The 26,437-nt window shown below is 59.3% G+C and overlaps 1 protein-coding gene across 2 annotated transcripts; it reads right to left on the bottom strand.

Annotated features, from left to right (window-relative positions):
* Positions 1–405: 405 nt before the first annotated feature.
* ADAM33 (ADAM metallopeptidase domain 33) lies at positions 406–26,174 on the bottom strand. Of its 2 annotated transcripts, XM_083835006.1 has the most exons (24): positions 25,912–26,173; positions 23,268–23,350; positions 17,339–17,415; positions 15,088–15,163; positions 14,374–14,450; positions 13,996–14,182; positions 13,597–13,662; positions 13,417–13,488; positions 12,765–12,931; positions 12,568–12,652; positions 11,845–11,987; positions 10,512–10,689; positions 10,220–10,309; positions 9,661–9,856; positions 8,484–8,592; positions 7,775–7,979; positions 6,960–7,037; positions 5,962–6,070; positions 5,391–5,541; positions 4,645–4,735; positions 3,638–3,883; positions 3,137–3,300; positions 2,578–2,595; positions 406–1,530 (listed from the first exon to the last, which is right to left on the bottom strand). In XM_083835006.1, exons 1-24 carry the CDS (start codon positions 26,033–26,035, stop codon positions 1,479–1,481), a joined length of 2,844 nt encoding a protein of 947 aa, XP_083691132.1. In that variant the 5' UTR covers positions 26,036–26,173; the 3' UTR covers positions 406–1,478. The 2 variants fall into 2 exon arrangements, with proteins under 2 accessions (XP_083691132.1, XP_083691133.1); XM_083835007.1 differs by lacking the exon at positions 2,578–2,595 and having other exon boundaries at positions 25,912–26,174.
* Positions 26,175–26,437: the final 263 nt, after the last annotated feature.

Raw genomic sequence — 26,437 nt, forward strand, 5'->3', positions numbered from 1 at the left:
ATAAAATAAAATAAAATAAAATAAAATAAAATAAAATAAAATAAAATAAAAAACACAAACATGAGCATGGACAGCTTAGGCTAAAGTGGACTTAACCACAGCCTGCAATTAGCAGCCCGTTTTGTAGTATTGGGGTTAATGAAACACCAGAAGGGTTTCCTGAGGGTTGCCGCTGAGCCTACACCCCAAGTAACCTTGACATTGGTCAGCCACATCTCAGAAAGCCTTGACCTGGGTCTGACGGGATCTAAGCCCGGGTAGCTGATGTGTCGCACACGGCTGGACCCCCTGATCCCGGGTTTAAGGACGGACAGAGGGGCTCCAGGGGTGCCCGTTTGTGCCGGCTGGGGACAGACCCCGAGCTCGGGGAAGGTCTGAGGCAGAAACCAGGCGGAGGAGCCGGGGCGCTGTACAAAGGCATCGTTCTCGTTTCACACCCTGACAGCCGCGCGTCAAGTCACGGGGAAGCGGCACGGAGCAGTCCTGTGCGGGTCAACAGCACCTTTCGTATGAGGATTGTAAAGCCCTGTCGAGACACCAGTTTGCTAAACCTCACAACACCCCTGTGAGGTAGGTACATTACCCCCCCATTTTACCGACGGGGGGAACTGAGGCACAGAGAAATGCAACGGCTCGGCCGAGGCCTTTGGGCAAGCGACATGGGCAGGAGGCCTTCCTGCTCTCGTTCCTGGCTCGTGGCTCCGTCCCCGTGGGGACAGCAGTGATAGCAGCTCACAAAGCCACTTCTGGGCCTGCAACGTTTTTGAAGGGCTCCTGAGCCCCTTGAAAGCACCATGGTAGCCAGCTGCCACCAGCGCCGCAGGCATGAAAACCATTTCTCCTTCCAGGTACGGCCCCGGGATCATCACTGGGTTTTCCTGGAGGGGGCCTGGAGGAGCCGGAGAACGTGGAGCCTTCGTGGCCATGCCCCAGCACTGTATGGCACGGTCCGAACTGGAAACCACTCTTCTCTGATGGCAAAAGTCTCCCCGGAGACAATGCCCAGCATTGAACTCTGGTGGCAGCGGGTGGCAGGGGATGTCACCAGGCCCAGAGGAGAAGGAGGAGGTAGCTAGGAAGATATTACACAGCTTTTGCTGCCACCGTCGTCAGCATCTTGCTTCGGTGTTGGATGGACCTCAGGGCACCCCGACCAGCCCATGTGCAATGTCAGGAAGAATTAAAGCTGGGGGGGAACCTGGCAAGGAGGCGATCCCCAGAGCTGTGGTGGAGGTCCCACCAGCCCACCACAACCCTTAGTTGTATCACGGTGCCAATTTTCCCCTCTCCTCCCCCTGCCACCACAGTTTGTGTGCTGAGTACTTGTTCTGTCTTATAAAAATAGTCCTCTGGTATCAAAAAAAAAAAAACCAAAAACCAAATAAAACAAGAGAGGAATAAAAGTCCCCTGTCACCAGCAGCAGTGCAAATCAGGAGAGCCAGCTCAGGGAGGATGGGCTTAAGGTGTCCTTGGTTTGTCACTTCTTCGAGTGGAAGGAGGTGGATTGGACTTTGATGGCTGGGACAGGCCTAGAGCAAGAAAAAAAAGGGAAAGGAGACGACTCATTAGGGTGCAGAGAGACCACGCATCCGCCACCCCCATCACAGCCAGCCTTCCTCAGCTCAGGAAAGCAGAGCTGCTGCTGTCTGCGAGATCAGAGGGACCTGCAACTGCCACGGTCACCCCACATCCTCCCTCACAAATATCGTCCCAGCCTGGGTCACTGGGTGTTCTCTTTTGGTGTATACTTAAAACACTGACAGGAGACAGAGTCCACCAAAGCACGTGGTGGCACCAGGCGGTAACCAGTGGTGAGAACTGGGCGCCCACCTGTGTGGGAGAGATATCCTCCAGGGGCTGCTGCTCTCCCATTCCTGAGAACAACCGGAGTGGTTTGTTCACTACCAGAGACGGCCCCAAACCAGCCATCCCAGTATGAACCCTCATCAACTCATTAAATTTGTCCCCTCACCCAACCAGGAAGGAGAGTGTTTCCCTCCCTTACATATTGGTGGTGACCAGTACTGAATCAGGACCAGGACGTGGGCACATCCAGCTCCCCAGCACATCTGGTCCTCATAGTCAACACTTTCTGACACCATTTAAGAATAGTACGGCCGGGGACTGCTCCCAGTGGGCAGCAAGGCCAGAGCCACCTTATCTGGGGACGGAGCCAGGTCTGGTTGCAGGGATGTGCCAAATTTTTCTTGTTTCAGACCAGAGAATGGGCAGAAGGGACAAATTGCAGGGACTGAGTTACACCAAGAAATTTTGGGGCATACTCAGCCTCCTTGTGGTGGCAACTACAAAGGCATAGGAATCTAAAATAGCTTAAGAAAGGCAGAGCAGTAATTAGACCATCTGGGGATGAGGGTCAGCTTCAGTTCAGCGTGGTGCCTTCCCTCCATGGTTGGATAAGGCCCACAAGCCTGGCTAGCAGGAGGGGAGGCAAAAACATCCACTGACCCATTTTCCTGAGAATTTAGCATGAGCTGAAAGAATTTCTTTAGCTATGATACCATAAAGGACCGAGACTGAATCTCCCAGCTCCAAACTGGGAGGTGTCTGTGACTCACCTTTGAGGTGGCATCGGCCTGTAGGGAAGAAAGTTGAAAGAGAGCATCACTGTCCGTCCCTGTACTCCCCTGTCTCCCAGCAGCAAACCAGCAGCCCCCTCTGTGCTTGAGGACGAGGAGCCACACGCACTCATATATCACAGAATGGGTTGGGTTGGAAGGGACCTTAAAGATCATCTAATTCCAACCCCCCTGACATGGGCAGGGACATCTCAGGTTGCTCAAAGCCCCATCCAGCCTGGCCTTGAACACTTCCAGGGATGGGGCACCCACTAAAGGCTGGCATCTCCCTTAATTAATCCAAACCCTACAAAAACCCAACGGCGTAAGGACCCAAAATCCCAACCTTGGTCACCATTGGCCGCCATTGACCAGACCCTGCAGGTTCGGGCCAGGCATAGAGCCGCACACCCTAGGTCATACTACAGATGAGGGCACAAGGAGAAGCCCATAGCACACCACGCTGACATTTGGGGTGTCCCACGGGACCCCTGCTGTGGCTGCCTGCAGGACCCCAGCTGTGGAGGGAGGTAGCTCAGCTCCTCTTCTCTCAACTTACTTGAACGGCCTCGTAGGGTGGCTCGTGGTGCTTGTACCCGATGCCTTGAAGTTGGTAGGAGGGACCATGACCAGCAGGGTCTGTCCGTGTGCAGGAGGCAGCTCTTTGGCCAGAAGAGGACTTCCAGGCAGCGGCCGACGAGGCGGCTGGTGCTTTGGGCCGACCTGGGATCACAGAGAAGACCCTTAGAGGAGCCTACACTGGCATCCTACAACCCTCCAAAGCACAAGGGGAGAGACAAGATCCTTAGAGGAGCTTCCAGTGGCATCCTACAACCCGCTCTGTCTTGCTGTAGAGCTGAGAGGCTTCAAGGCATACAACAACCGTACCCAAACTACCCTAAAATATTCCCATCATCTGCTGAGCTTTCTTCACCATTGCAACAGATTCGTTTCTTAGGGTGGCATGACAGCTCCTTAATAGTTCCCAACCCAACAGAGCCCCAGGCAGCCAAAAATGAGGAATTTCTATGAATACAACAGGAAACTCAGCCACACTCACCAGCGGGGTCCTCACGGGGCTGCAGGGAAGAGGTTTCTTCGGAGGAGGCAGTTTAGCTTGGGAGACGACCGTTTTGGTGGGGATCATGGGCGATTTGCTGGCTGGCAGAGGTGGCCTGGCAGGCTTGGGGTCCCTCGGGCGCGGGGGGATGGAGTGAGGCGGGGGACGAAGCGGGTGGACGATGTTGACGGGCTGGGGGCCGGGATGGTGAGCGCTGGGTTTGGGAGGGAACGCAGCACGCGATGCCTGCGGGGATGAGAAAAGGTCATGGAGGAAACCCTCAGGTGCATTTTTCTGGGTGCTGAAAAGCAGATGCTCCCGCAAGGTCTGGGTGCTAGGGAGTCACAGCACTCCCTGTCTATACCCTATACAAATATATTACCTATATATACCCTATTTGCCCTATATCCTATATAAATACCCTTGACAAGAATAGAGTTTTTATTCCACTCTCTGGCACAAACCTTTCACCATCCCACACAAAAGCTGAGCACATTTGCTCCTCGCTAACCACAAGAGAGCACGCAGGGAGAAGAAAGGTACTCAGGAGACCTGGAGCGGGGCCAGATCTGGGGAATTAATCTCAGGTTTCTACCAGAACGAATTAGAGATGAGAGATATCAACCATTCTGCCCTGCTTTCACGTCCTGTGGCCAGGCTCAAAACCACCATCACTCTTTCTTTGTAAATTCTGCCTCAGGCTTACCCACCCCAAGGACACTAGAGATGCAAAAGCCACCAGCAGGACTGCAGAGCCCCTGCCAGGCTTTGCCATGGGGATAGGGCAAATTCCCTGCAGAGACTCCTAGCAGTCACCGAAGGTTTTTTAGGTAAGCAGAGCTCAAAAGACTCACTTTTAGCAGGGATGCTTACTACTGCCCTAGGGCTCACCCCAAAATAACATGCAAAACCAGCATGGAGCTGGCCCTGTTACTAAAGGGAGATGTGATCAGCCACAAGTAACACGATCAGGGAGGAAAAGAAATGGAAGTTGAGTCATTACTTACTTTGTTAGTGTAGCTGGAGGTGGAAATGTCCCGCAAGGTGAAAGCAGCTTTGGAGTGGCCACTGGTTGCCTTCCGACCAAAGGCTTTGTTCCTGCCCGGGATCAAAAAAGTAAATCACAGAGGGCAAAATAAAGCAACCATCCTTGCAACAGCTGCCTCCCAAAATGCTGCACGTCAGCGAGGTCCTGTCTCCACAAACAGACAGGGAAATATCCTGCAGGGCTGGGTGAGCAGGGACAAAAGTCAGTCCTGAAATAATGAGGGGATGGTGGCATTTCTGAAGTCAATAGCAATATAAAAGAAGGTGCTTGTCTGGCTCTGGGTTTTTTATCTCAAATGCTTGCAGGAACTCTAGGGTAGGGGGGTGTGCCTAGGCTGGGAGAGGAAATAATGAATATTTAAATTCTGTGCTCGTTTAGAGCCCTTCCAGCTCTTGCAGCCTGCTAGGAGCAGATGGCACGGAGGCTGCTCGGTACCAGGCCACCTTCATCATCGCTATCTAGGGCCACCCTGTCCAAGGGATCATTCCTGCCTCTGCTCAGGAGAGATCTGAAAGCCTCGGGTTGTCCCCAGGAGGAGCTCTTTGTATTGCAAAGCAGGTTTCATACCACTCTGAAGCAGGTCCTGTGCTCCCCCTGCTCCCCCACAACTGTTCCTACCAGGCTGGCTGCTGCCAGGGGCAAGAAAATAAGGTTTCAGGGTCCCACTGGGTCCTCAAGAGAGAGATGTTAGGATGTATCACCCACCGGTACGTCTCCTGGCCCCTCCTCCTCATCTCCTTGATCCATTTATTCAGGAGCGAGTTCTCCCGCCGGTACCAGAAGTAGATGCCCATCACCAGGGCCGGGAGGATGAGCAGGAAGATGAGCAGAAGAGTTATTAAGATGGCTTCATGATCTGTTAGGGAAAGCACAAGGATGAGAACGGGGCTGGAAGGGCTGGCAGCCTCCAGGTTTGCTTTGGCTGGGGCTAAATCCAGAGCATGGCTCTGCTCGATGCAAACACTGAACCCTTCTGCCCACTCCCAGCCACCCAGGCTCGAGACACCATTGCTGCATCACCACACCTCCAGAAAATGGAGCAGTACATCTGCTGGCCTCTGATAAAAATGGATGGCCACCAAGCAGCCACGGAGCCTGCCTGAACAATCCCAAGGCAGCGCATTTGGGAACTGAGCCGTCGCCAGCTTCATCACCCCATCTCCCCGTCGCGTGGCATCGCCCCAGCCCCAGCAGCACCACGAGGTGTCAGGACCAGATGATTTGAAGGTCTCTTCCAATCTTAATGGCTCTTTGATTTTATATCTCTAGGACTCACTGTCGTGCTGCACAGGGCCGCTGTCCACGCTGCCGCCCAAGCCTGGCTTCTCACAGTATGGGGGAGCCCAGCCGGCGTTGCAGTGGCAGTTCTTGTTGCTGTTGCAGACCTGCAGGGAGAGAAGGAGGGCTGGAGACCACCAGGGACACATGGAAATGATGGTCCAACGGGGGTGAGATCAGATGGCAGGAGTCTGGGCTGAAGGAGCTTAGCCCCTGTTAATATTCCCCCCTGGGACATCACTTGGATCGTGGCTATGTTGGACTCAAATCTGCGATTGCAATGTACGGAGATGTTTTCTTGCTGGCATGTTTTTATCCCTGCTCTTTGCAGAAACCTTGCAGACAGGCATCTTACAGCTTCAGTTTTCGCACCAATGGCCTTAATACTTTGTGTTAGGGCTAGAAGTTTGCTAAACATCTTCCCCTCGGGGTATGTCCCACTAACCCACAGCATTTCTGAAGCCGAGACTCCAAGCCTTAACAATGCTGAGCGCTGGGTGTCGTACCTATCACCTTTTTCTGCATAACCCAGCAGCGCTGTTTGTTGTCTCCTTATCTGACAAAGCCATGGCCTAGGGAGTCCTCATCTGCAGGGATCAAATCTTTGTAGCCTTTAAGCATTGGACAATAGTGGCTTTTGCTATTCGCTGAACCACTTCCCTGCATTTCTGCAGTCCCAGTTGTGTTTCTGTCCATTGCTTTGTTCTCAGAGGGAACAGGCACCTGCTCTGAGCTCTGAACGCTCTCCAGTTCAAGCCGGACCCTGATCCAAATTTTGCAGATGGTCGTTACATCAAGAATGCTCTTCTCCCTCTAACTTGGACACAGATAAGCAAAGACCTCAGCTCAGTCTCACCTGCAGCTAGCGTGAATGTGAGCATTACGAAAAGCAGATGCCCCGCTGTGTTGCAAGGCTCATCCCTGGGGGACATAGCTTGGTTTTGCTTAAGGATCTGAGCTCATCTCGGCAGCCTGCTGTAGGTCTTAGAAACTCACCCCATGGCCATTGCATTGGGAAACACACTTCTCCAGCTCAAAAAGGGAGGCATTCTGGCACCGGCGGTCTTTGCAAACCTAAAAGAGAGACAAGAAGAAAAGGTTAGGAAAGGCCTGAGAGACAAGACAGCAATGTTTGGCTTCACAGATAGGATTCTGGAAGGGCACTGAACGCTGGAAAAAGCAAGTTGGATAAGTCACATTGTCCCAGGGCAATGCATTTCTCCCTGGTTTTCAGCACAGCCCAGAAATCCTCTGCCCTCTTCTGTCCCGTACTGCTCAGTGGGGACCATCCACCTGCCACCCACCTCCCTCCCCTGACACCCACCTTCTGGAGAAGGCATTTCCCATCCACCCCAAAAAGCAGGTTTTCAAAAACGTCCATCCTTTCTCATGAAAACATCAGCATTTTGGCTTCCAACCCAAACTGGGAAGAAAATTTCGCTAGGAAAATGCCAAACAGCAGAGGCTGTATCTGCCCAGCCAGCCCGGTCTGGCACGCATCCCTGCTCCCGGCCCATCCCCAGCTGAACTGACCCTCTGAGAAGCACTTGGAGATGCAGGGGCTGTGAAGGAGACACGCTCAGTTAGCAGCATCTATTTGTATCTATCCAAATAGATACCTCCATTCCTCACAGCTTTCCTGGGGCATTCCTACAAATGCCACAGCTAAGATGTCATCAGGGAAATATCTGGAAATGTGGGGGAAATCAGGTACAGTGTCCTGGCTACCACGTGGAGAGCATCCACAATGGGACAAGAGCCAAGGAGCTGATCCCCTTTAGGAGACCCCAGCCCTAGGAAGAGGTACTCACCATCCCATCCCCACATTTCGTCCCTGTCATCACCAGCCCGGGGTCAGAGAGGTCTTCCTCGTCGTCCTTCGTGGTGTACACGTAGGTGCCCCGGCACTTCACCTCCCGCCCGTTGAAGCGGATGGTGGTGTCGATGGAGACGGTGTTGGTCCCCTGGGGCTTCTTCGCCGAGCTCTGGCACTGGATCTTGCCGCACATGGCATCCCTAGGAGCAGGGCACAGCCGAGATGAAGGCAGGAGGAGTGGGGACCGGCTGCCCTATCCTTGCTGCCCCATTGCCCTCCTGCCTGCTAGCTCACCTCCCTCCGAATTCATGGTCATGGGAGAGGCTCAGCAGGCTCAGAAAGGGCTTAGATAAATCATGGACAGCAGAGATGGCGGGGAGAGAGATGGACAGAGAGGTGCTGGAGGGAACAGGCAGTTCCCCTCTAAGATCACTGCTCTAACAGGGGATGCTGGAGCGCACACACTCCTTAAATGACCTCTCCTGCAGATGCTCTCCTTGGTTTTCCCCTCAGGCTGGGCAGGAAGGTGGCACACGGTGCGACGACCTCCCAGCAGTGATGGGGACCAAGCCCAGCAAGGACCTGGTGGCTTCTGAGGCCCAAACCAGAGACATTGGAGGTGATGTTGGAGGTGGGGATGCAGCCCTGCCAGCCCCACTTCGGGGTGGGCGATGGGATCTGCGGGTGATGGATGGGGTACCCACCTCTTGTCACACTTGACGTAGCGCCCTTGGCTGTCCTTGCCGCAGTTGCCGTAGGTGTTGCCAGCCATGTTCACGTCCTGGAAACAGGCGTCCGGGGCTGGCCAGGCACCTGTGGTAGGGGGAAGGTCTTGTAGGCAGCAGGATGGGGAAAGCAGCCAGCAGGGAGAAACCCCAGGACTGGGACCAGCTGGATGTTTGCGGAGAAAACGCACTGGGGAATTCTCCTAGAGAGACTGCTGGGGGTGCTGGGTGAGGGACAGCACAGGAGGGATGAACCCCCCCTTTGTGCTGGGGTCCTGCAGAGGATGGTGGCCCTGGGGGGGTATTTTGTCCCCTCTGTTCCTGCTGCAGCTCTCCTGGCCCTGGGGGTGGCAGCGCCACCGTGCAAACGGGGACAGGGAGCTGGGAGCTGCCTGGGCTGGGAGTTGGGGGGTGTGGGTGTAAATGGGGTGTCTGGGGTGGGCACCGCAGTGTGCACAGGGTCAGGGTGCAGTTGTATGTGGCATGGGGCCATATGCAGCACGGGGACCGTGCACAGGATATGTCTATATGAGCTATAAGCAGCCTGAGGACTGTATGCAGCCTGTGGCCACACGGAGCGAGCGAAATCCCAAAGCATCTGGCCACGAGCAGTGTGGAGGCGATGCACATCCTGCCAGACACAGCACCTATGGGCCATAGGGTCTGTAGTGGGGGCCATACACAACATATAGGCTAAAACTAAAGCACAGGGGGCCATACACAGCACCACACGCAGCACTGAAGCTGGAGGCAGTCCTGAAGCTCTAGCATGGGCTGCAGTGCACCGTGGAGGTGACTTTGCAGCGTACGGAGATGTGCAGCATGGGGACCAAACCCAGCATGAGGGCTGTATGAAATGTATGGGCTGAATGCAGTGTGGGGACCACCCGCAATGGCCTGATGGGCTGTGCACAGCGCAGGAGCAGGCACCTACGAGTGTGCATGCACAGCACCCCCAACCCCACATGTCTGCCCTGTGGATGCTGCCCCCAACCCTAATGGAGACAGCAAACACCCTCTGCTCACTACACTCCGGCCCCACAGGAGGGCAGGGGGCTCGGGCACCCCTCGTACAGATACAACGCTGACCCCCAGCGGGGCTCCTGCTCCATCAAGGGGCCATGAGGATGCCCGTGGAGGTAGGACTGGGGCTCACCTGGCCCCCAGAGCTGGACACACTGCTGGTGGTGGGTCATGCACATGCCGTTGTTGCAGTACGCCTCGCCGTAGGCGCAGGACGAGCCGTCCAGCAGGTACACGTTGGCCGGGCAGTAGGGTGAGGCACCCGTGCAGTATTCGGGGAGGTCACAGGATCCCGCTGCTTCCCTGCAGGTCGTCCCAGCCACCTTCAGCTGCCGCGGGAGGAGAGAGAAACATCAGCACCCACAAGAAGTAAATAGGACTAACTGGGACAGACGCTGCCTCCTGGCACAGCGTGGGGCCAGAAACCATCTGTAATGTCCCCTCTGGGACTGCGAGGGGCTATCAAGGTACAAAGACAGATTTTGTGGCCGGAACCCAGCCACAAAGCAGCCATCAGAGACTCCCCTGAGGACAGGAGTTTATGCACATTTAGGCACAACCCTCCCCGTTTGGCACCAGGAGAGTTGATCCTGGGGACACGCAGAGCATGGGTCCCACGGGGGCCACATTTCACTGCGTGGTCCGGCGGGGGGGGGGGGGGGATCAAGGAGGTGATGAAACGAGGGGGTTACCCTGCAGTTCTGGCAGCAGTCACCGTGGGCACACTGGGCCCCCATCTTCAGCGTGCAGTTGTGCGCGTTGCAGCAGGGGTTGGTGCACTCCTGCGCGGGGAGACAGAGACAGCATCACCACGGGCAGCGAGTCCACCCCTTCCCTCCCCCATCGCTGCTCTCGGCCCCTTCTCCACCCCTCACAGCACCACCCCTGGGACGTAGCCCCTTTGGGACCAGCAAACCCAACCCCCTTGGGAAGACCCCTCTCCGTGCCACGCGGAGAAAATCGGTGCGGCACCCGTCCCCGTACCTCCACCTCCCCGCAGTCGCAGTCCTCTCCGTCCTCCAGAAAGCCGTTGCCACACTTGCGGCCCACCACCAGGTCCTTGGTGTCGGGCAGGTTGAAGAGACACATGCCGCCTCCCTTCTGGAAGTAGTTCTCCAGCTGCCTCTTGCTGCAGGAGCTGAAGACGCGTGGGAAGGGGTGGCTGCGCAGGGGACAGATGGGGAGGGGTGGGAACCGGGGCGGTCGGGGCCAGGAGAAGGTGGAAAACCACAGTCAGAGCTGGGAAATAAGGACACGGGCGAACTGGCACAAACCCTTCCAGGAGCAGCAGCAGCAGCACCACTGACAGCCAGGTGCACCAACACCTCCATCTCCCACCCCAACCCGCACCGCTGAGCGCCCCAAAAGCAGAGCACCGGACACTGACAGCCCAGGACCCAAATGTTTGGACAGCTGGACCCAAATATTTTCCGGAGTGGGTTGGACTGGGCAAGCAGAGATGCACGATGCTGCCCCTGGAGCAATGGATCTCCAGCAAGAAACCTCCTAGAGATAGGAGGCCCTGGGTCCTCTGCACGGGGCACACCGCGGAACCCCTGACCCTAACCACAAGGTGGGTCTCTGCGTGCAGTGCCCATGTGCCCAGGAAAAAATAAATTTAAAAAGAAAAAAAAGAAAAAAAAAAGGAACGAAAAGGAATCATTCGCAAGGCCTGAGCAGCAAAAATAAATAGAATAAAACCAGAAGCTACTACTTGTATGGTCAGTTCTCTAACACCCAGCTGGCCCTTCCCTTAAGGAGCTGGACAGGAACCGGTGGTTTCCTACAGAAGCTCCGAGAACGGCTCTTCCAGAATTTTGCACATGTTTTGAGGGTGTTTTTTTTTGGGTGATGCCCTGAGAAGGAGGAAGCAGAGGAGCACAGCTCCAGCTCTCTCTTTCGGTGCTGTTTTCATTTCCTCATATTGCTGAAAAACAATTTCTTTCCTATGAGCATATCTCATTTCTGACATGAACCGTGGCCTTTTCTGAAGAGATTCTGAAGTCTGGGGAAAATCTCTAGAGCTGCAGGAAAAAAACAATAAGTCCCTGCAAGTTACGGTAGGGCGAGCAAGGAAATATACCCATAAACTGGTACATGAACATGCAAATAGGGACAGGCAAAGATGTACTTCCTGCACGTGTGGGGGAAAAAATATTTCAGAAAAAAAAAAAAAAAGAAGTAAAAAACGTGAAAGGGAGATGCGGTCAGGTTGCCCATCTGCAAATGTCATCCGCAGCTTGCTGGGGGGCTCGTGGCCGTGTCCTGTCCCCGTCCCTGTCCCCGTGTCCCTGTCCCCATCCCTGCCACCTCTTACCCGGTGGCCGCTGCCATGACGCAGCCGCCCTGCTCCGGGGTGGCCTCCACGCAGCAGTCCTGGCTGTCGTGGCTCATGCCGAAGTTGTGGCCGATCTCGTGGGCCATGGTGGCGGCGGCTCCGATGGGGTGCTCCGAGTGGTCCTGCGCGGGGACAGGGGCTGTGTCGGTTTGTAGGGGTGGCCCGCAAGGTCCCTGCGAGGGACCACGGCAGCCCTGGGCCTGCAGCTGGGTGCCACGCAAGGAGGGTCCATGGAAGAGGTGGGGTTTGGTCTCCTGAAAGCCCCCCGAGGGAAAGATTTTGGGCTGGAGCCGACTGTTGAAAAGCTGGGGCCTTGGAGGGCACATCCCAAAAGACAGAAACCTCATGCACCACGCTGCCGGCCTTAACCAGGGACCACAGGCTCACCAGGGCCACCGTCACCCCATAGGGAGAGGCATGAGAGGTCTATGGGGTGGGAGATGACCCTGCAAAACCAGAACAAGCAGGGGGTACTCGAGGTGAGGAGCCAAAGCAACACAGGAGAACCCAAGGCTGCTGCCCACTGCAGTTGGGGCAGGAGGGCTTGGCCAACATCTGAGAGGGGGGAACGGGCCACCAGCATCGTCGGTTGCCCTCAGGCTGCATCCCAGGACCAACCCCGCTCCTCCAACCCCAAAAAGATGGGGTGGGGATGGGGTCCCCAAAGCAGGAGGAGCAGCAGGTCACCCCGTGCCCCCTTACCATGCTGACGCCCCCGGAGTTGTCCGCGCTGCACATCCCCTCCAGCGGGGCCATGCCGATGGTCGTCCCCCTGAACGTCTTCCCGCTGCTCGGACGCCCACCGGAAAGGAGAGCGGAAGGGTAATTAGTTCCTCCAGGCAGAGCAATTAGCAATTAGCCCTTTCGGAGGGCTCGGGCCGGGCCAGGAGGGCGCTCACGTCAGCAGCTGGGCGTTGTCGTGCTTCTTGCGTGCCCTCAGCGCCTTCTTCCACTGCAGGAAGGACCAGAGCGTGGCGTTGGCGTCGCTGGTCACGGCGCACTGGTCCCGCTCCGTCCACACCTCCAGGCCGATCAGGGCCACCTTGATGTTCAGCGACCTGTAAAACTGCAGGGGGACGGGGCTGCAGGGGACCAGCTCTCACCACGTGTCTCCCATCGCCGTCACCTCCCTGCTTTCCATCCGCTGGGCGACTCGGGGACACGCTTGTCCCAAACCCAGCTGCAAACACGAGCTCCGCCAGCAACAGTGTGGGCACAGGAGCAAGTTGGGGTGGCACGATCCCACCCACCAGCTGCCAAAATTGACCAGCTTGGAGAACCACGGCACCAACCCTGCCCCAGCTCAAGGATGCCAGCTGAGATCCTGGCTCTGATGCTGCAGCGGGGCGACCCTCCCTCAGCTGCCACCATCACGGCATGTCCCACCATGGGGACAATACATTTTCCACCGTGTGCTCACGACTGCCACCTAAATTCCCAGCACCAGTGACACGGGGACAGTCCCTGAGGGTCTCCGACGGGCTGGCCCCGAGCCCAGGTGCCTCCCACGCGCTGGGAACGGCAGAGGTGGTGACAAGGGACCGGCGTTACCTTGTCCACGTAGTTTGCGATCTCCACGATTCGCTGCTTGGTGAGGCCCAGGTTGAGGTTCTGGTTCCTGAACTGCGAAGAGGTGGGGATGGAGGAAGGTCAGCAGAGCAAGAGCAGGGAACAGAGAGCGTTCCTGGCTTTTCTGCAGGGGGCCACGTTTTGGCCCCCCGTGGCACTCACCAGCGTGTTGTCAGCAACGATGAAGAGCTCCATGTACTTCATGGTCCTCCAGGCATCTCTCTTCGCCTGTAAATCAGACAGCAAGGCTTGGAGGAGCTAAGGGGTGGGCAGCCCGGGGGCCTCGTGCGCTCCCCAGACACCGCAGAGCCGCCCAGGACGGACAGCTGGGAGGGGAAACTGAGGCCAATTTGGGCTGTTACAGCGCAACCTCCCCGTGTCCCCCCATATCCCATCCCACCCAACGCAACACCAGCCCCAACCCACGTCCTAGACTCCCTCTGGGGGTCTCCTCCCCAGGCTGAGACCCCGTGAGCCGCCCGCCCGGGGGGGCAGCAGCAGACATTTAGGGAGGGCGCAGGCAGCCCCAGCGGTGCACGAAGGACGCGGGGCTGGCTTTACCCGGCGCTCCGCCGGCCTGAAGAGCCGGGCGATGGCACCCACGGTGCTCCCGAAGTCGTCGCCGTGGGCGCAGGTGCCCCCCGCAAAGGGCAGGTGCTCCGCTCGGAGGATGACGTGCTGGCCCGGCTCGGGGGTCCCCAGGGGGTGCAGGTAGTAGCTGTCGTTGCTGCTCACCACGATCAGGCCCCTGGATATGGAGAGCAGCAGAATGGGGGGGGGGGGGGATGGAAAATCAGCCCCGCAGAGCACCGAGCTGGGCTCGCGGGAGCATCCGTGATGCTCGGAGGGGTCATCAGAGCGGGGTCTCCGCGGAGAAGGAGGTGGCAGCACATCCATCGCCCCTCTGGCAGCCCCAAAACCCCGCTGCAGGCTCCGTACCGCATTCCCGAGCAGGTGCTGAGGACGACCCAGGAGCTCCTGTAGCCCCGCACGCGCCCGTGGTAGTAGCAGTGGTCCTGGGAGAGAGGCAACGGAGACCTCAGTTAGAAACCACCACGCAGAGCCGACCGGCCATAAATCCCATGTATTCATCCCAAAACAAGCTGCCTGCTTTGAATTTCACAAGTGGGACAGCAGCATCCTTGTGGACATGGGGATGGATGGAGCCAGGATGCCAACAGCTCTGTAGGTCCAGCCTGGGACATGGACGGTCCCCCCACGTGGGGGACACATCGCTGGAAGGGGACACTGGGGACAGCGGGCGCTGCCCGTGCCTGTGTCCCAAGAGCTCCAGGAGCCGTGTGCTGTCCCAATCCTCCTGCACCGGGGATGCTGCCAGCCAGAACACTGTGCCCCATCCCCATAGGGATTTGGCTTCAGCCCAAGCAGTTTCCCAGAGCAGGCTGGACACGTGGATGTCCCTGAACACTGCCATGAGGACAGGGGACCTGCACGGGGACAGGGACAGGGACATTTTGGGTGGCTTTGCTGCTGCTTGAGCTCTCTGTGTGACTTGAAAGAGGCACAGAGAGTGCAGGTCCGGAGCATTTGGGGATGCTCGGGGCTCTTCATGGGGAAGCTGAGGCTCTGGGACACCCCAAAACCATCGTCCCCCTTCTTCCGAGATGAGTGACACCCATCCCTGGCACCCACCGTGTGGTTGGGAGCCACCGTCACCGGCCGCCCGTCCGTGGTGTAGTGTGTCTCGGTGTAACCCGGTGCCAGCAGCCTGCGGGGAGAGAGGAGTGATGAGGAACCCCGCGATGCTCCGGGGATGTGCCGGCCCTTTTGGGGCCCACAGCCAGCAAGGACACAGCCTGGCACAGGGGGACCAAAGGGACGGGGAGCTCCCACCACTGCCCAGCCCCACGAGATGTGCAGGGGGACGAATCACAGCCTCTGGCCCCTTTCTGAAGTCCCCAGGTTCAGCAAGGATGGGGCTGCCCATCCTGCTCGGGGTCCTGGGCATGGAGGGAGCCCGGCTGCCCACCCCCACTGTCAGGGGGCTTGGCTCCCTGAGGATGAGCAGCTGGGGGGGGTGACAGCTTCCCCACAAGGACCAAGCCCCCCGTGGGACTTCAACAGAGCCCCTTGGCCCTGCTAAGTCTCCCTTCGCCCCCCACCCCACTGAAGCAGCAGCATCCAAAGTCCCCACCAAGCCAAATTCCCCAAGGGGCAATGCCCAGCCTGGGAAAGACGGGGTCAGCCCCATAATTGGGGTCCAGCCCCAGAGCATGTCAGGTTTGGGGTCTCCAACACAGCCTCGGGCACGTCACTCATGGCACGACGAGGGAGCTGCTCCCGACGCGCCACCGCGCCAGCACCTCGCCAAAACCAAAAATGCTGGTGAAAAAAAACCTCAGGCTGCTGCCGCAGGGCCCTGCCTTCGCCCCGCTCCCCGCGGCCGCCAGCCGTCTCTCACCCCGGCCCCGCGCTGACAAATTGCTTCCTGCCGCCAGGCGAGAAGAGCCAGAGCTCAGCCCGCGTCCCACGCGCCTGCGCACGGGAAGACCGATGGCAGAGAAGCAAAACCCGGCCCAGACGCCGGGGTGATGGGCACCCTGCCGCCCGCAGGAGGACCACAAGGGGCTGGGTTCACCTGCTGACCCTTTGGGGCTGGATTTCCGGGCCCCTTCCCCGTGGTTTTGCTCTTGCAGGAGGAGAAAACGCAGCCAGCAGCCAGCCCCAGAGCGGCATCGGGCCCCCCCCTTCCCTGTCTCTTGGATTCTTTTTTGTATCCGCTCTGGTTCCAAAAATGCTGCTGCGGGCACGCTCCTGGCACCCACGTCCCCGCGAGCAGGCGCCTGGCACCAGTAGCTCCAGTCTAGCAGGGGAACCAGACGGGAACTCGGACTGGTTCCTGGAACGGGTGCGACGGGGACAGGGACGGGGACAGGGACGGGTCAGCTGAGGACGCTGGAGATGCGAAAGCCTCCGTGAGGTGTCTGGGGACAGGGGGAGCCGGAAGGGTTGAGCAGACCCCCAGCAGGAGCACAGCAAGTCCCAGCATGGGTCTTATCCCCCAGGATGTCCTCTGCAAGGTGGGAGCCCTGGGGAAGGGAAGGCAGGGAGATGCGGCTCCTCCTCCTGCTCAAGGGAAGGTCTTGTTGAAAGAGATTCGCGAGGGATGGGTTTGGAGGCCGACCACCTCTCCCAGCACCGCAGGAAAAAAGATTTGGGGACTAGCAAAGCCTGGCTGGCCCACGGGCTGGCAGGGCTGAGGCAGCCCAGTTGGTTGGCAGAAGACAGCAAACTTGGTGCCACCTCCATCTGATGGGGCTCAGCTCTCCCTGCTCTCTTCCAGAGCTAGAATTAGGGTCGTGAAAATAAATAAAAGCATTTCTGGGCCCGCTGCAGCAGCTAGGAACCAGGCTAGGCATTGCAAGCTAGTTTGCAACCCCAGCTGGCAAAAAGCAGAAGCAGAAGCCGGACACCTCGCAGCCACCGAGCACCAGGAGAGACCCGAAAACACAACAGCACAAACGACACGAGGTCCCCAGGGACCGCCCTGAGGTTCTCCGTGCTTGGCTGATCCGAGGCAGGAGCAGCAGAAGAGCAGCAGGGCTTCCCAAACGCCCTCGATGCCAGCAGCCACCGAGCTACCACCAAAGCCCCCGCAGCCCCCCCCAGGCAGGGCTGTAGGACCGTCTCCATCCTTCGCCCACCCTGCGCCCTGCACCGTGGCACTGCCCAGCCCATTTCTGCCATGACACGGGTGTGAGTCACAGGAAAAAAGCATTTCAGCCCCAACCCAGCATCCTGCAGCGCCGCGTTGGCCGTGGCCGGCAGGAAACCACTGTGACCTGTCCCTTCCCATGAAGCAGAAAAGCCACGGGTAATCCCAAACCGGGTGGTCCCACGGCAGGGATGCCCACCACCCCTTCCCCACAGCCCCGGCACTTACTCGTTCCTCTCCAGCACCAGGACGAGCTCTCTGCCCTCGGCCATCACGGCCACCTCTGCCCGCGCCGGCGCCGGCTCCTGCAGGGAAAGCGAAGGAGGGACGGGGTTAGGAAGGGGTTAGGTGCTGCCAGGAGGGTGTGCACCTGCCTGTGTTATTGTAGGACCTACTGCAAAATGGAGCGGGGAGCAGCAGGACTGGGGTGGGCATCAGCAGGGACGCAGGGATGAGAGGTCCTCGAGCTGGGACCCAGGGGTGCTGGCAGCTGCACCGCCGTGGTGCCAAGGAGATGAATAGGAACAGCCCGGGGAACGGGGACCCGTGGCCCTACAGACACCCGGGGGCGGCAGGAGGAAGCGTCTGACTCAGCTTCCCCAGGATGCCAGAGGTTTTACTCAATCCCTTACTTTGAAAACGGGAACTGGTTTCATCACCGTGCGCACGGACCCACACCAGCGGGGCTGGTTCGCACGTGCAGGGACGCGCTGCAGCCCAGCTCTGCGCCCCTGTCCCCAAATCCCTGCCCCAGCTCCAGGGACGTGAAAATCATCCCTGGTGCCACTTGGCAGAGCTCGAAGTCTCTGTGCCCTGTTTTTTTTGGGTGGCCGTGGGGCTGGGATGTCACACCACCGGGGGGGTGGCAGCGGGTGACACCGGTTGCGGGTGGCACTTGGTTATGGGGAAACAGGAGAGAGGGCAAAGCTGCGGCGCAGGTGAAGGATGGCATCAAGATGCGCCTCCCCAAATCACAGACATCCCCTAAAAGCATCCAAACCCAGCACCCCCAGGGTCTGTCCCCGACCCCTGGGTCCCTCCCGACCTGTGTGGGTCCCTCCCGACCCATGCCAGTCCCTCCTGCTCCCCAAGCAGGGCTGCTGCTGAGGTTTTCCCAGCTTGGGAGACAAATGGGCGAGGACGGAGCCGTCCCGGCAGTGCCTGGGCTGCTCGCAGCATCACGGGTTTGTCACCAGGAATGCGAAGGGGTGGGGGTGAAGTTGGGTGATTCCCAAACTGGGATAAACTGGAGCCGAAAAGCTCCTGCTGGCCTGTCCCTAAATCCAGCGGTGCATCGCTCCTCATGCACCCCATTCCCCAGGCACCAGGGGGACACCTGCAGCCCTGGGGATGCTCTTAGGGGACAGCACCGAGCATTTCGGGGTGCAGGGATGTGTTTTTTTCCCTGCAGGCCCACCCCAAGCTGAGCACCCCGAATAAGCAGCTCCCATCGGGTGCTCCTGTCCCCAAACAGGGCTGAGCTCGTGTCACCAAACTGAGCGAGGACGACGAGGGGCTGGTCGCCCCATCCCATCCCACGGCAGCACGGGGACGCGTAGACGGACCCACGACGGCCAAGCCCCAACCTCGACGCCTCGCACAGCGTCTTCCCAGCTCCAAAAAAGGAGACCAGACGCAGGGCTTCGAGGAAAAAAAAAAAGGCACAAAACCAGCGAGGAGCGGCGAGGCCAGGCCTGGTGGGCGAGGGGCCCTGCGCGGCGCGGGAGGAGGAGGAGGAGGAGGAGGAAGCCGGGGCCGAAGGCTCCTCTCTCCGCTCCGCCGCTGGTGGGAACGGGCTGTATTTTTAGAACATGATCTTATACAAACATCGCTCCCTGGCCAAACATGGTCTGTACATTTTTCTTGCGATTTCCCTGCTTTCCCCCCCGCCTCCCCGGCCCTCCCGTATTTCAAGCTCCCACCCCGATCCCTCTCCCTGCACCCATCTCTTCCTCCTCCTCCTCCTCCTCCTCCCCAGGCCCTGCTCCTTCCTCCCCGGTTTGAATTCCCCAGCAATTACTCCCAGCATCGACTTCGGGGCCCTGCTGGCAAAATGCTCGCTCCCAGACAGTCTTAAAGGGACACGAGGGCGAGCAGGCTCGCACCGATGCTCGCAGCCCCCCGTACACGCTTTGTTGCACCACCGAAGGCTGGAAAATAAATTGCTCCTAACGGGGTCGGTGCTTGGACCCTACACGGGGCTGCATCCCAAGGTCTTCCCCTCCCTGTGCCTCAGTTTCCCCCGGGGTTGGGGATTACGTGGGGAGGCAGCAGGAGCTGAATCTGGGGGGCCCAAAACCCTGCAGAAATAAACAGCAGGATGGAAAGGATGGAAGAGGAGCGAGCGCGCAACTCCCACGGCAGGCAGGAGCCTGATAACCCAGCTCTGAGGCCAGGAATGGTTATGATGTTAATTGCATTAATTAAGCGTTGATAATTTTGCCCTGAGCATAAGTGACAGAAGTTGGGTCCCTGAGACCTGCTGGCTGCGGCTGGCAAGGGGCAGGATCAGCGCTGCCCTGGGCTGCAGCACCATCCTGGCTCCAGCACCATCCTGGCTCCAGTACCGTCCCAATCGCCATCACCATCCCAGCTCCGTCCTGACCCAAACGCCGCTGCCTTTCTCCACCAGCCCCAAAGGATGCCCCGGACCCTCCAGGGGCTGCAGGAGCCGTGGCAGCCGTGGCCCCTCTCCAGCACATCGCAGCAAAGCCGGTCCCAGCGGGGGCTGCGCAGAGCAGCCGGGATGAATCTGCCCTGGCGAGGAGCCCGCGGGGCAGAGCTCGGCTCCGGTTTTCCTTTCCAATCTGCTGATCAGAACAAACCGCAGTCGTGTTTGGAGAGGGGCTGAGGCCAAGGAGATTGCATTGTTGTTCAAGGGGAAAGAAGATCTTTGTCTCCCCGGGGCTCCTGGACGCGTCCTCGGCCAGGCGCCCTCCTCCAGCGCTGCTGGAAACATCAGACCTCAGCCCAGCCGCCAGCTCGGGCAGGTCCCACGAGCCCCGAGGTCCCATGCAAGCCTGGACGTAAGGAGGGGGGAAGGAAGATGGGTTTCCCACCCCGCCACAGGGGATGGACGCTCCCGGCTGCTCCGCAGAGGATGCGGTGATGGCTTTTGCAGCTGAGCTCCCAGCTGGAGCATCGTGGCCCAGCCAGGCCCTCCCCGGGCTCAGGAGGGGCTGGAGCCGAGCAGCAGAGTTTGGGTTCCAGGAGCTTCCCATCATCCAAACCTGTGTGGGAGCACAGGGACCGCACCACCTTGTCCTCAGCTAAATGCACACCAGCATCGAGATCTGAGAACCCCAGGATGAGCCTCGGGCTCCGGCCGCTCACTGGAAAAGCACCCTGGGGTCAAACAGTTCTGGGGAACCAGGAGAATCCAGGCCCTGGATGTAGAGGCAGGATTTTGGTCGTTTCAAAGCAAATTTTGCTCAGAAGCCACGTCCTGGCTCGGTCTGTGCCCTGCCACACGCTGGGAAAGGGAAGGGCTTCCCTGCAGGAAGCAGATTGCAGGAGCCGTGCCGCGGAGCCGGGTGACAGCACCTGCAGCGGGGCAGGGTTCGGGTTCGGGTGCTCCCTGCTCCTCCCTTCCTGCTCCTGCCCGGCCCTGGCAATGCTTCCTGGGGACGGTCCTGAGCCGCTGGGATGCTGAACAGCGTGGAAAAGGGGACAGACAGATCCCACCCGCAGGACAGGGGGACGCTGGCTGCTCCAGGGACCCAGCGGTGGGTGGGAGGATGCTCCATAACACACCCTTCTGTAGGTCTTCCTATCCAGGGTGCCAGGAGACAGATGGAGGAAGGTCAGGGGGTCTGCCTGGATGCAGCTCAGCCCTCGTGGTTTCACCCCCAGCCTGGCTACAGCAGCAAAAACCTGCTGATGGGGGTGACCCCGAGATCTCAATGAGGCATGGGACGCCAGGACGCCCCGCTCCTGCGGGCAGCTAAATCCACACGTGGCAAAAAGCAACAGCAGAGGGGAAGAAATCAGGCAGGGAGCGACCCAGGCAGCGCAACATGCCGTCCTGCTGGCCAGTGAGACAGTGGGTACAGGGGACAGCTGGTGGCAGAGGAGCAGGATCCCACCCCAAGCCGGCGACGAGGGAGCTGTTTGCAATCAGGGTCCCCACGACCTCCTCCCTGGCCTCTCCGAAATCGCTTCCATGTGTGCCGGGAGCCGCGAGCCCGCGGGGATTTCAGCCCCAACAATAGGAGGCTGGGTCCAGCGCCGTGCCAGCCAGCACACGATGGGGCCACCAGGGCCACCGGCAGCTCCCCGCTCACCACCGGTTCCTCCGGGAGGAGCATCGATGCCACAAGGAGACACCACGGTGTCCGAAGGGCGCTTCCCGGGATGGCACGGGGACGTGGCACATGTCACCCCGCTAATCCTGCCCACTCCAAGCCGTCATTTCCCACTTGAGCAGCGGATGCGGTTAATGGCAGAGCAACAGAGGGACCGAGCCCAGCGTCCCAACACCTTGGGGACAACTTTGAAGGGTGTGCACAGCCCGCGTGCGCTCACACCTCCGGGCTTTCCCACCCACATCCACCCAACGCAACTCATCCCAGCCCACGATCCTGGCCATAAAATCCCTCCTCGCTCCTGCACGCTACCCTCAGCATCTCCTCCTCCTCCTCTTCCTCCCCGCGGCCTCAGGCCAGGCAGGAGCGTGCCGCGGACAAACAGCCCCTTTGTGCGCCAGGAAGCCGTGGCCGCGATCATTTCCAGCGTCTTTGCTGGAGGGCAGGAGACACGGGGTGGGGAACGGAGGGGGCTGGATTAAATTTATCCTATAAATAAGCACTCGGCAACAGGCTGGGGGGCAAAGGGTTGGATGGGAGTGAACCCTTCGCGACGCTTCGGGTCTCGATGTGGAAGCAGGAGCCCGCTCGCCCTTTGTCTGCTTCCCACAGTTCTCCCCCCCCCATTCCTCGCCGCCCCTCCGAACAGCAGCCTCCTTGTTTCGGCCGTCTGGAGCCAGCGGAGGCACAGCGGATGCCAGGAAGCTCCAGGACCTTCCCAGCCACCCCTTTGCCTTTCGGTGGCCGTCCCAACCCCGACGGCCACCGGGACGCGCCTGCACCCTGCTGCCCGATGCGATTTTGGGCAGCGGGGATGCTAGGAAGAGTATAAATAAACTGCCCGCCTCCCGGGTGCCCTCCGTCCAGCCTAAATATAACCCCACGGCTGGGGCTGCTGTGGAGCGGGGAGGGAGGGGACGTTTCCGCAGGGTGACCACAAGGTCCCCGAGGCGCCGGGGCCGGGCACACCGCAGGCTATTTCAGCTCCAGGAGAAAGACGATTCTGGGCAGCTGCTGCCGGTGCTGCCGAATCCCCACAGAGAAGGCATTGGCCCGGAGGTCTCACGTGGAGGCATCTCAGGTGGCTTCACCGCCGCGCCCCCAGGCCACTTCCCGGCACCGAACCTCGTCAGCAACGAGGCCACGTGGCCCCAAACCACGGCGGTTTCCTGCAGTGACCCCCGCGGGTGCTCGCTGTGCTGGGAAGGGATTAAATCCTTCCCGACGCGGAGCAGGGCCCCGTACGGCCAGCTGCTGGGTGAGGATCACCACAAGCACCTCCTAAGAGGGATTTAGGCATGGTGGGGACAGAGGAGATGGCACGGAGGCCAGCAGTGAGCCCTAGGAAGAGATGTCCTCTCCTCCACACAGCTCTCGGCCATCAAAGGCACCAGAGCCGTGCCATTTTCAGGGCCAGGCCCGGAGGCCGCGGGCCCAGCGCGGAGCCCCGGCGGCTCCCCCTGCCCCTCAGGCAGCACTGCTGGGCCGGGCGGGTGCCGGAGCCCTGGCACAGGCTGCCCAGAGCTTGGGGGGCTCCTCCTGGGGGAGCTTCAGCAGCCGCCGGGACGTGGGGCTGGGCACCCTGCTGGGGCAGCGGGGGACCCTTGGGGACAGGGTTCCTGCCTGCCCCCACACCCTGGGATCCATCCTCCCCGTATTTAAGACCACACTTAACTAATTCACCATTAATCCCTCCGATTTCCCTGCCCATCACCAGAAGAACCCCCAGGAGAACCACCATGCCCCTGGGCCCTATCAACTCGGTGTCCCCACACCACGAAGCCCCAGCCCCACAGGACCCGATCCTGCTCCGACAGCACGGTGCTGGGGACAGGAGCCGTCTCGGTCCTCACCTGCTCGTCCAGGCTGACAGCTCGCCGGGTGCGGCCCCCCAGGAGCCAGTGCGGGGTCACCCGCTCCCCATGGGACGCCGGGCCTGGGGGAGAGAAGAGCTGGTGAGCGCGTGAATGGAGCGAGGGATCCCACGGCAAGTCCCCACATCGGGAGCTTCTCAGCAGCCATACAAAGAGAAGAGGGGCTGCGGGGACAGCCAGGGACGCCTCTTTGGGGTTTCTGGGGCTTGGGCATCGGCACAAGGCTGCAGCATCACCCCGTCCCCACGCCAGCACCCGCACCGATGCCCCAGCCTGGCTCCTGGAGCATCCCCGCTCTCCCAGCCCCAAACCGGTGCCTCCCCCCCGGCTCCCAAAATCCCACAAATGGATTTTTCTTTTTTAACATCCCCTTGTGCTTTTACTCCACTGATCCGGATGAGGAGATTTGGTTCGGTCACCCAGAAATCGAGCCATTGTCTTCTGCTCAATCCCACAGCTGCTGAAGGAGCTGCAGCAGAGCACGGGTTTGCCCGAACCACCCCAGCTCCCCTGGGCAGAGCAGCACGAGCCATTCCTTGGCTCGACTGGAGCCAGGCAGGCTTTCTAAGATTTATTTTTTTCATAAACAATGTGGCTGTATTTGATTGCAGCAGAACGAGCAGCTACTGATGGCTTAAGCCTGGAAAACAACAAGGGAAAAAAGAAAAAATATCTGCTGCTGAAGACACTGCTGAGAGGGGATGAGGTCTAGCAAAAATGTCAAGCACCAGGCCACCTTGCCAAGCCAAATGTTGTCAGTGAAAGCTTGGATCTTGTAACCTTCCCCAGCCAAGGGCAAAGTTATTTACTAAGGGAGTGGAATAACAGGGCCCGTGGCTTTATAATTTTCTACGCTTGTTTTGGTTCCCCCTGCAACTATCTGGGGAGATTTGGATTGAAGAAAGATGATGTTATTGGAGAAAAAAAATAGAAAGAGGGGGGAAAGAAAAGATGAAGTTGTAGGTTGGGAACTGCAGAGCGAGCACTTAAAGCTGCCCAGCCTGGCTGGACTTGCCTGGAGATATCACACAGTGGCATTTAATCGGCTCTCATTATGTATATAGCATTTAATCAGATTCCAGGAATAACTACAGATAAGGTGGTGGCACATTCCCAGCTCCCTTCTCCTCACCTCCTCCAAAAAGGATAACGGGGCCTCCAACCCCGTGGCCGTGCAAATGGGGAAACTGAGGCACAGTGCGAGTCTGCTGCTTCCCCGTTACGATGAAAGAGGAAAAAATAAAAATAAACAACCACGTTTCCTTGGGGCAAAGAGGAGGGAGCCCCCGGCGATGGGGCCGGGAGGCCAAATTCAGGTTTTTTTGGCTGCTTGGGAAAATATCTGAAAAAAGTCCCGACGCCGGCAAGGGGCTGAGGCAGGGCCCGTCCTGCTCCCACGCTGTCGGGGGAGCATCCGTGCGGCGAGGGGCGGCCGTGCTGCGGGGTTTGGGGCTGGGCCACGTCGTAAAGCCCCTCGGTTATTAACTTCAGCCGCTCGCTGTTTTGACTAGGGATTTTGCCGGGAATAGCAGAGCCCCAGAGCCTGAGATAGGGCCTTAGAACTCTAAATTCAAAGAAAGCCAAACGAAGAACAGAGGGGGGGGGGAGTTCCCACCCCCTGCTATTTTATTTTTTTTTTCCTGGAAAACACGCTCATTCCCGGCCCTTTTGGGAACACCACGTCGGGAGCATGGGTGCTCGGGATGCTTTCGGTGCACAGCCTGGGCTGCAGCCGAACGGTGCCGTCCGCTGCTCGGAGCGGGGATTTGCCCAAAGTTTACCAAAACAGGGATTTCTGGCTCCCACCGCCCGCCCCGCTCCTCTCCCGGCAGCACGGCTCGCTCGGAGCTGCTGGAAAACTTGTTTGCTGCAGGACTACAGAATCCAGCAAAGCTCGACCGAGAAAAATAATCGTAAAAATCGGGTGTTGAGGAAAGCCCCTGCTTCCTGGGGGGGCGGGTGGAAGAAAATAGGGATGGAGAATGGAGGCAACAGGAGGCTGAACCCAAACCGGCAAAGACAGGCTTTCAGCAAGCACCCGTTTAAAAAATGATAGAAAGCTTCGGGGGAAAATAACGGATTTGCTCACAACAGCGGAAAAGGCCGAGTTTTACCCCAAAACACGCCTCAGCGGCACAAGCCGGGTTCTGCTTCAAGTCGCAGCCATCCGGAGCTGGGAGAGTTGCGGGGACCCAAGGGGTCCCCAGTTTGGGACGGGGAGGAGGGGGTGTCCCGGGGGGGCTGCGTTGTCGTCTCCCCTCCTCTTGCGGGGGCCGCGGCTGCTCGCAGCCCTCCGCTCCCAACCAGACCATATAGAGGCATCGGCACGGCCCGGGCGGCGCTGGGAGGGGGCCAGGGGGACCCGCAGAAAGGGGGTCTCCAGGGGGGGGACCCCCACATACGCACAAAAGCAAGGCTACGGGGTCAAGGGGAGGAATCGCAACCCACAGCCACCCCCGTGGGCTGCCCCGTGGCAGCCCCAACCGTGCCACCCCATGCACGCCCACCGCCGCCGGACCCCATGCAAAGTGGGGTACCCCCATCCCCACCCCGCTAACCCCCAAATTGGGGTGCGCTGCTCCCTCCCCACCACCCACCACCCCCCCCGTCCCCATCCCCTTACCTCGTGGCCCAGCAGCACCCCCCTGCCCGGGGAAAAGCAGCAGCCCCAGGAGGAAGACGTGGTCCCCCCAAAGGATGGCGAAGCCCCGGCGCCTAGGGGGCTTGCGGGGGGCCAGCCTCGCCATGCCCGCGCTGCCGGGGGCTGTCACTGCCTCTGCTCTCCGCCGCTGGCCCTGCCTTCCCTCTTATGCTCTCGGGTCCCCTCCCCTCCGTCCTGCTTCCCCCTGCCAGCCCCATTCACTCTCCCCGGCCTGTCCCGCTCGGCTGTGGCCGGAGCCCCCTTTCCCAGACACCCGGCTGCATCCTGGGGCCGAGCGGCGAGATGGGGGCGGCTGCAGGGAGGGGGCTGGCATTGTTCGCCTTTATTTATTGCTGTGGTTCTTGGCCGAGCCGGGCTGACTAATGAAAACCAGACGGGCGGCGAAGGCTGATCCCAAACTCTATCCCCCCCCCGCTGCACGGGACGTCCCACCGGAGCCACGGCGGCAGCCCCCCAGTGCTCCCCCAGGAGAAGCCTCGAGGAAGGG

This window comes from Anser anser (assembly GCF_964211835.1).
Source record: "Anser anser genome assembly, chromosome: 4".
NCBI classification, from domain to species: domain Eukaryota; kingdom Metazoa; phylum Chordata; class Aves; order Anseriformes; family Anatidae; genus Anser; species Anser anser.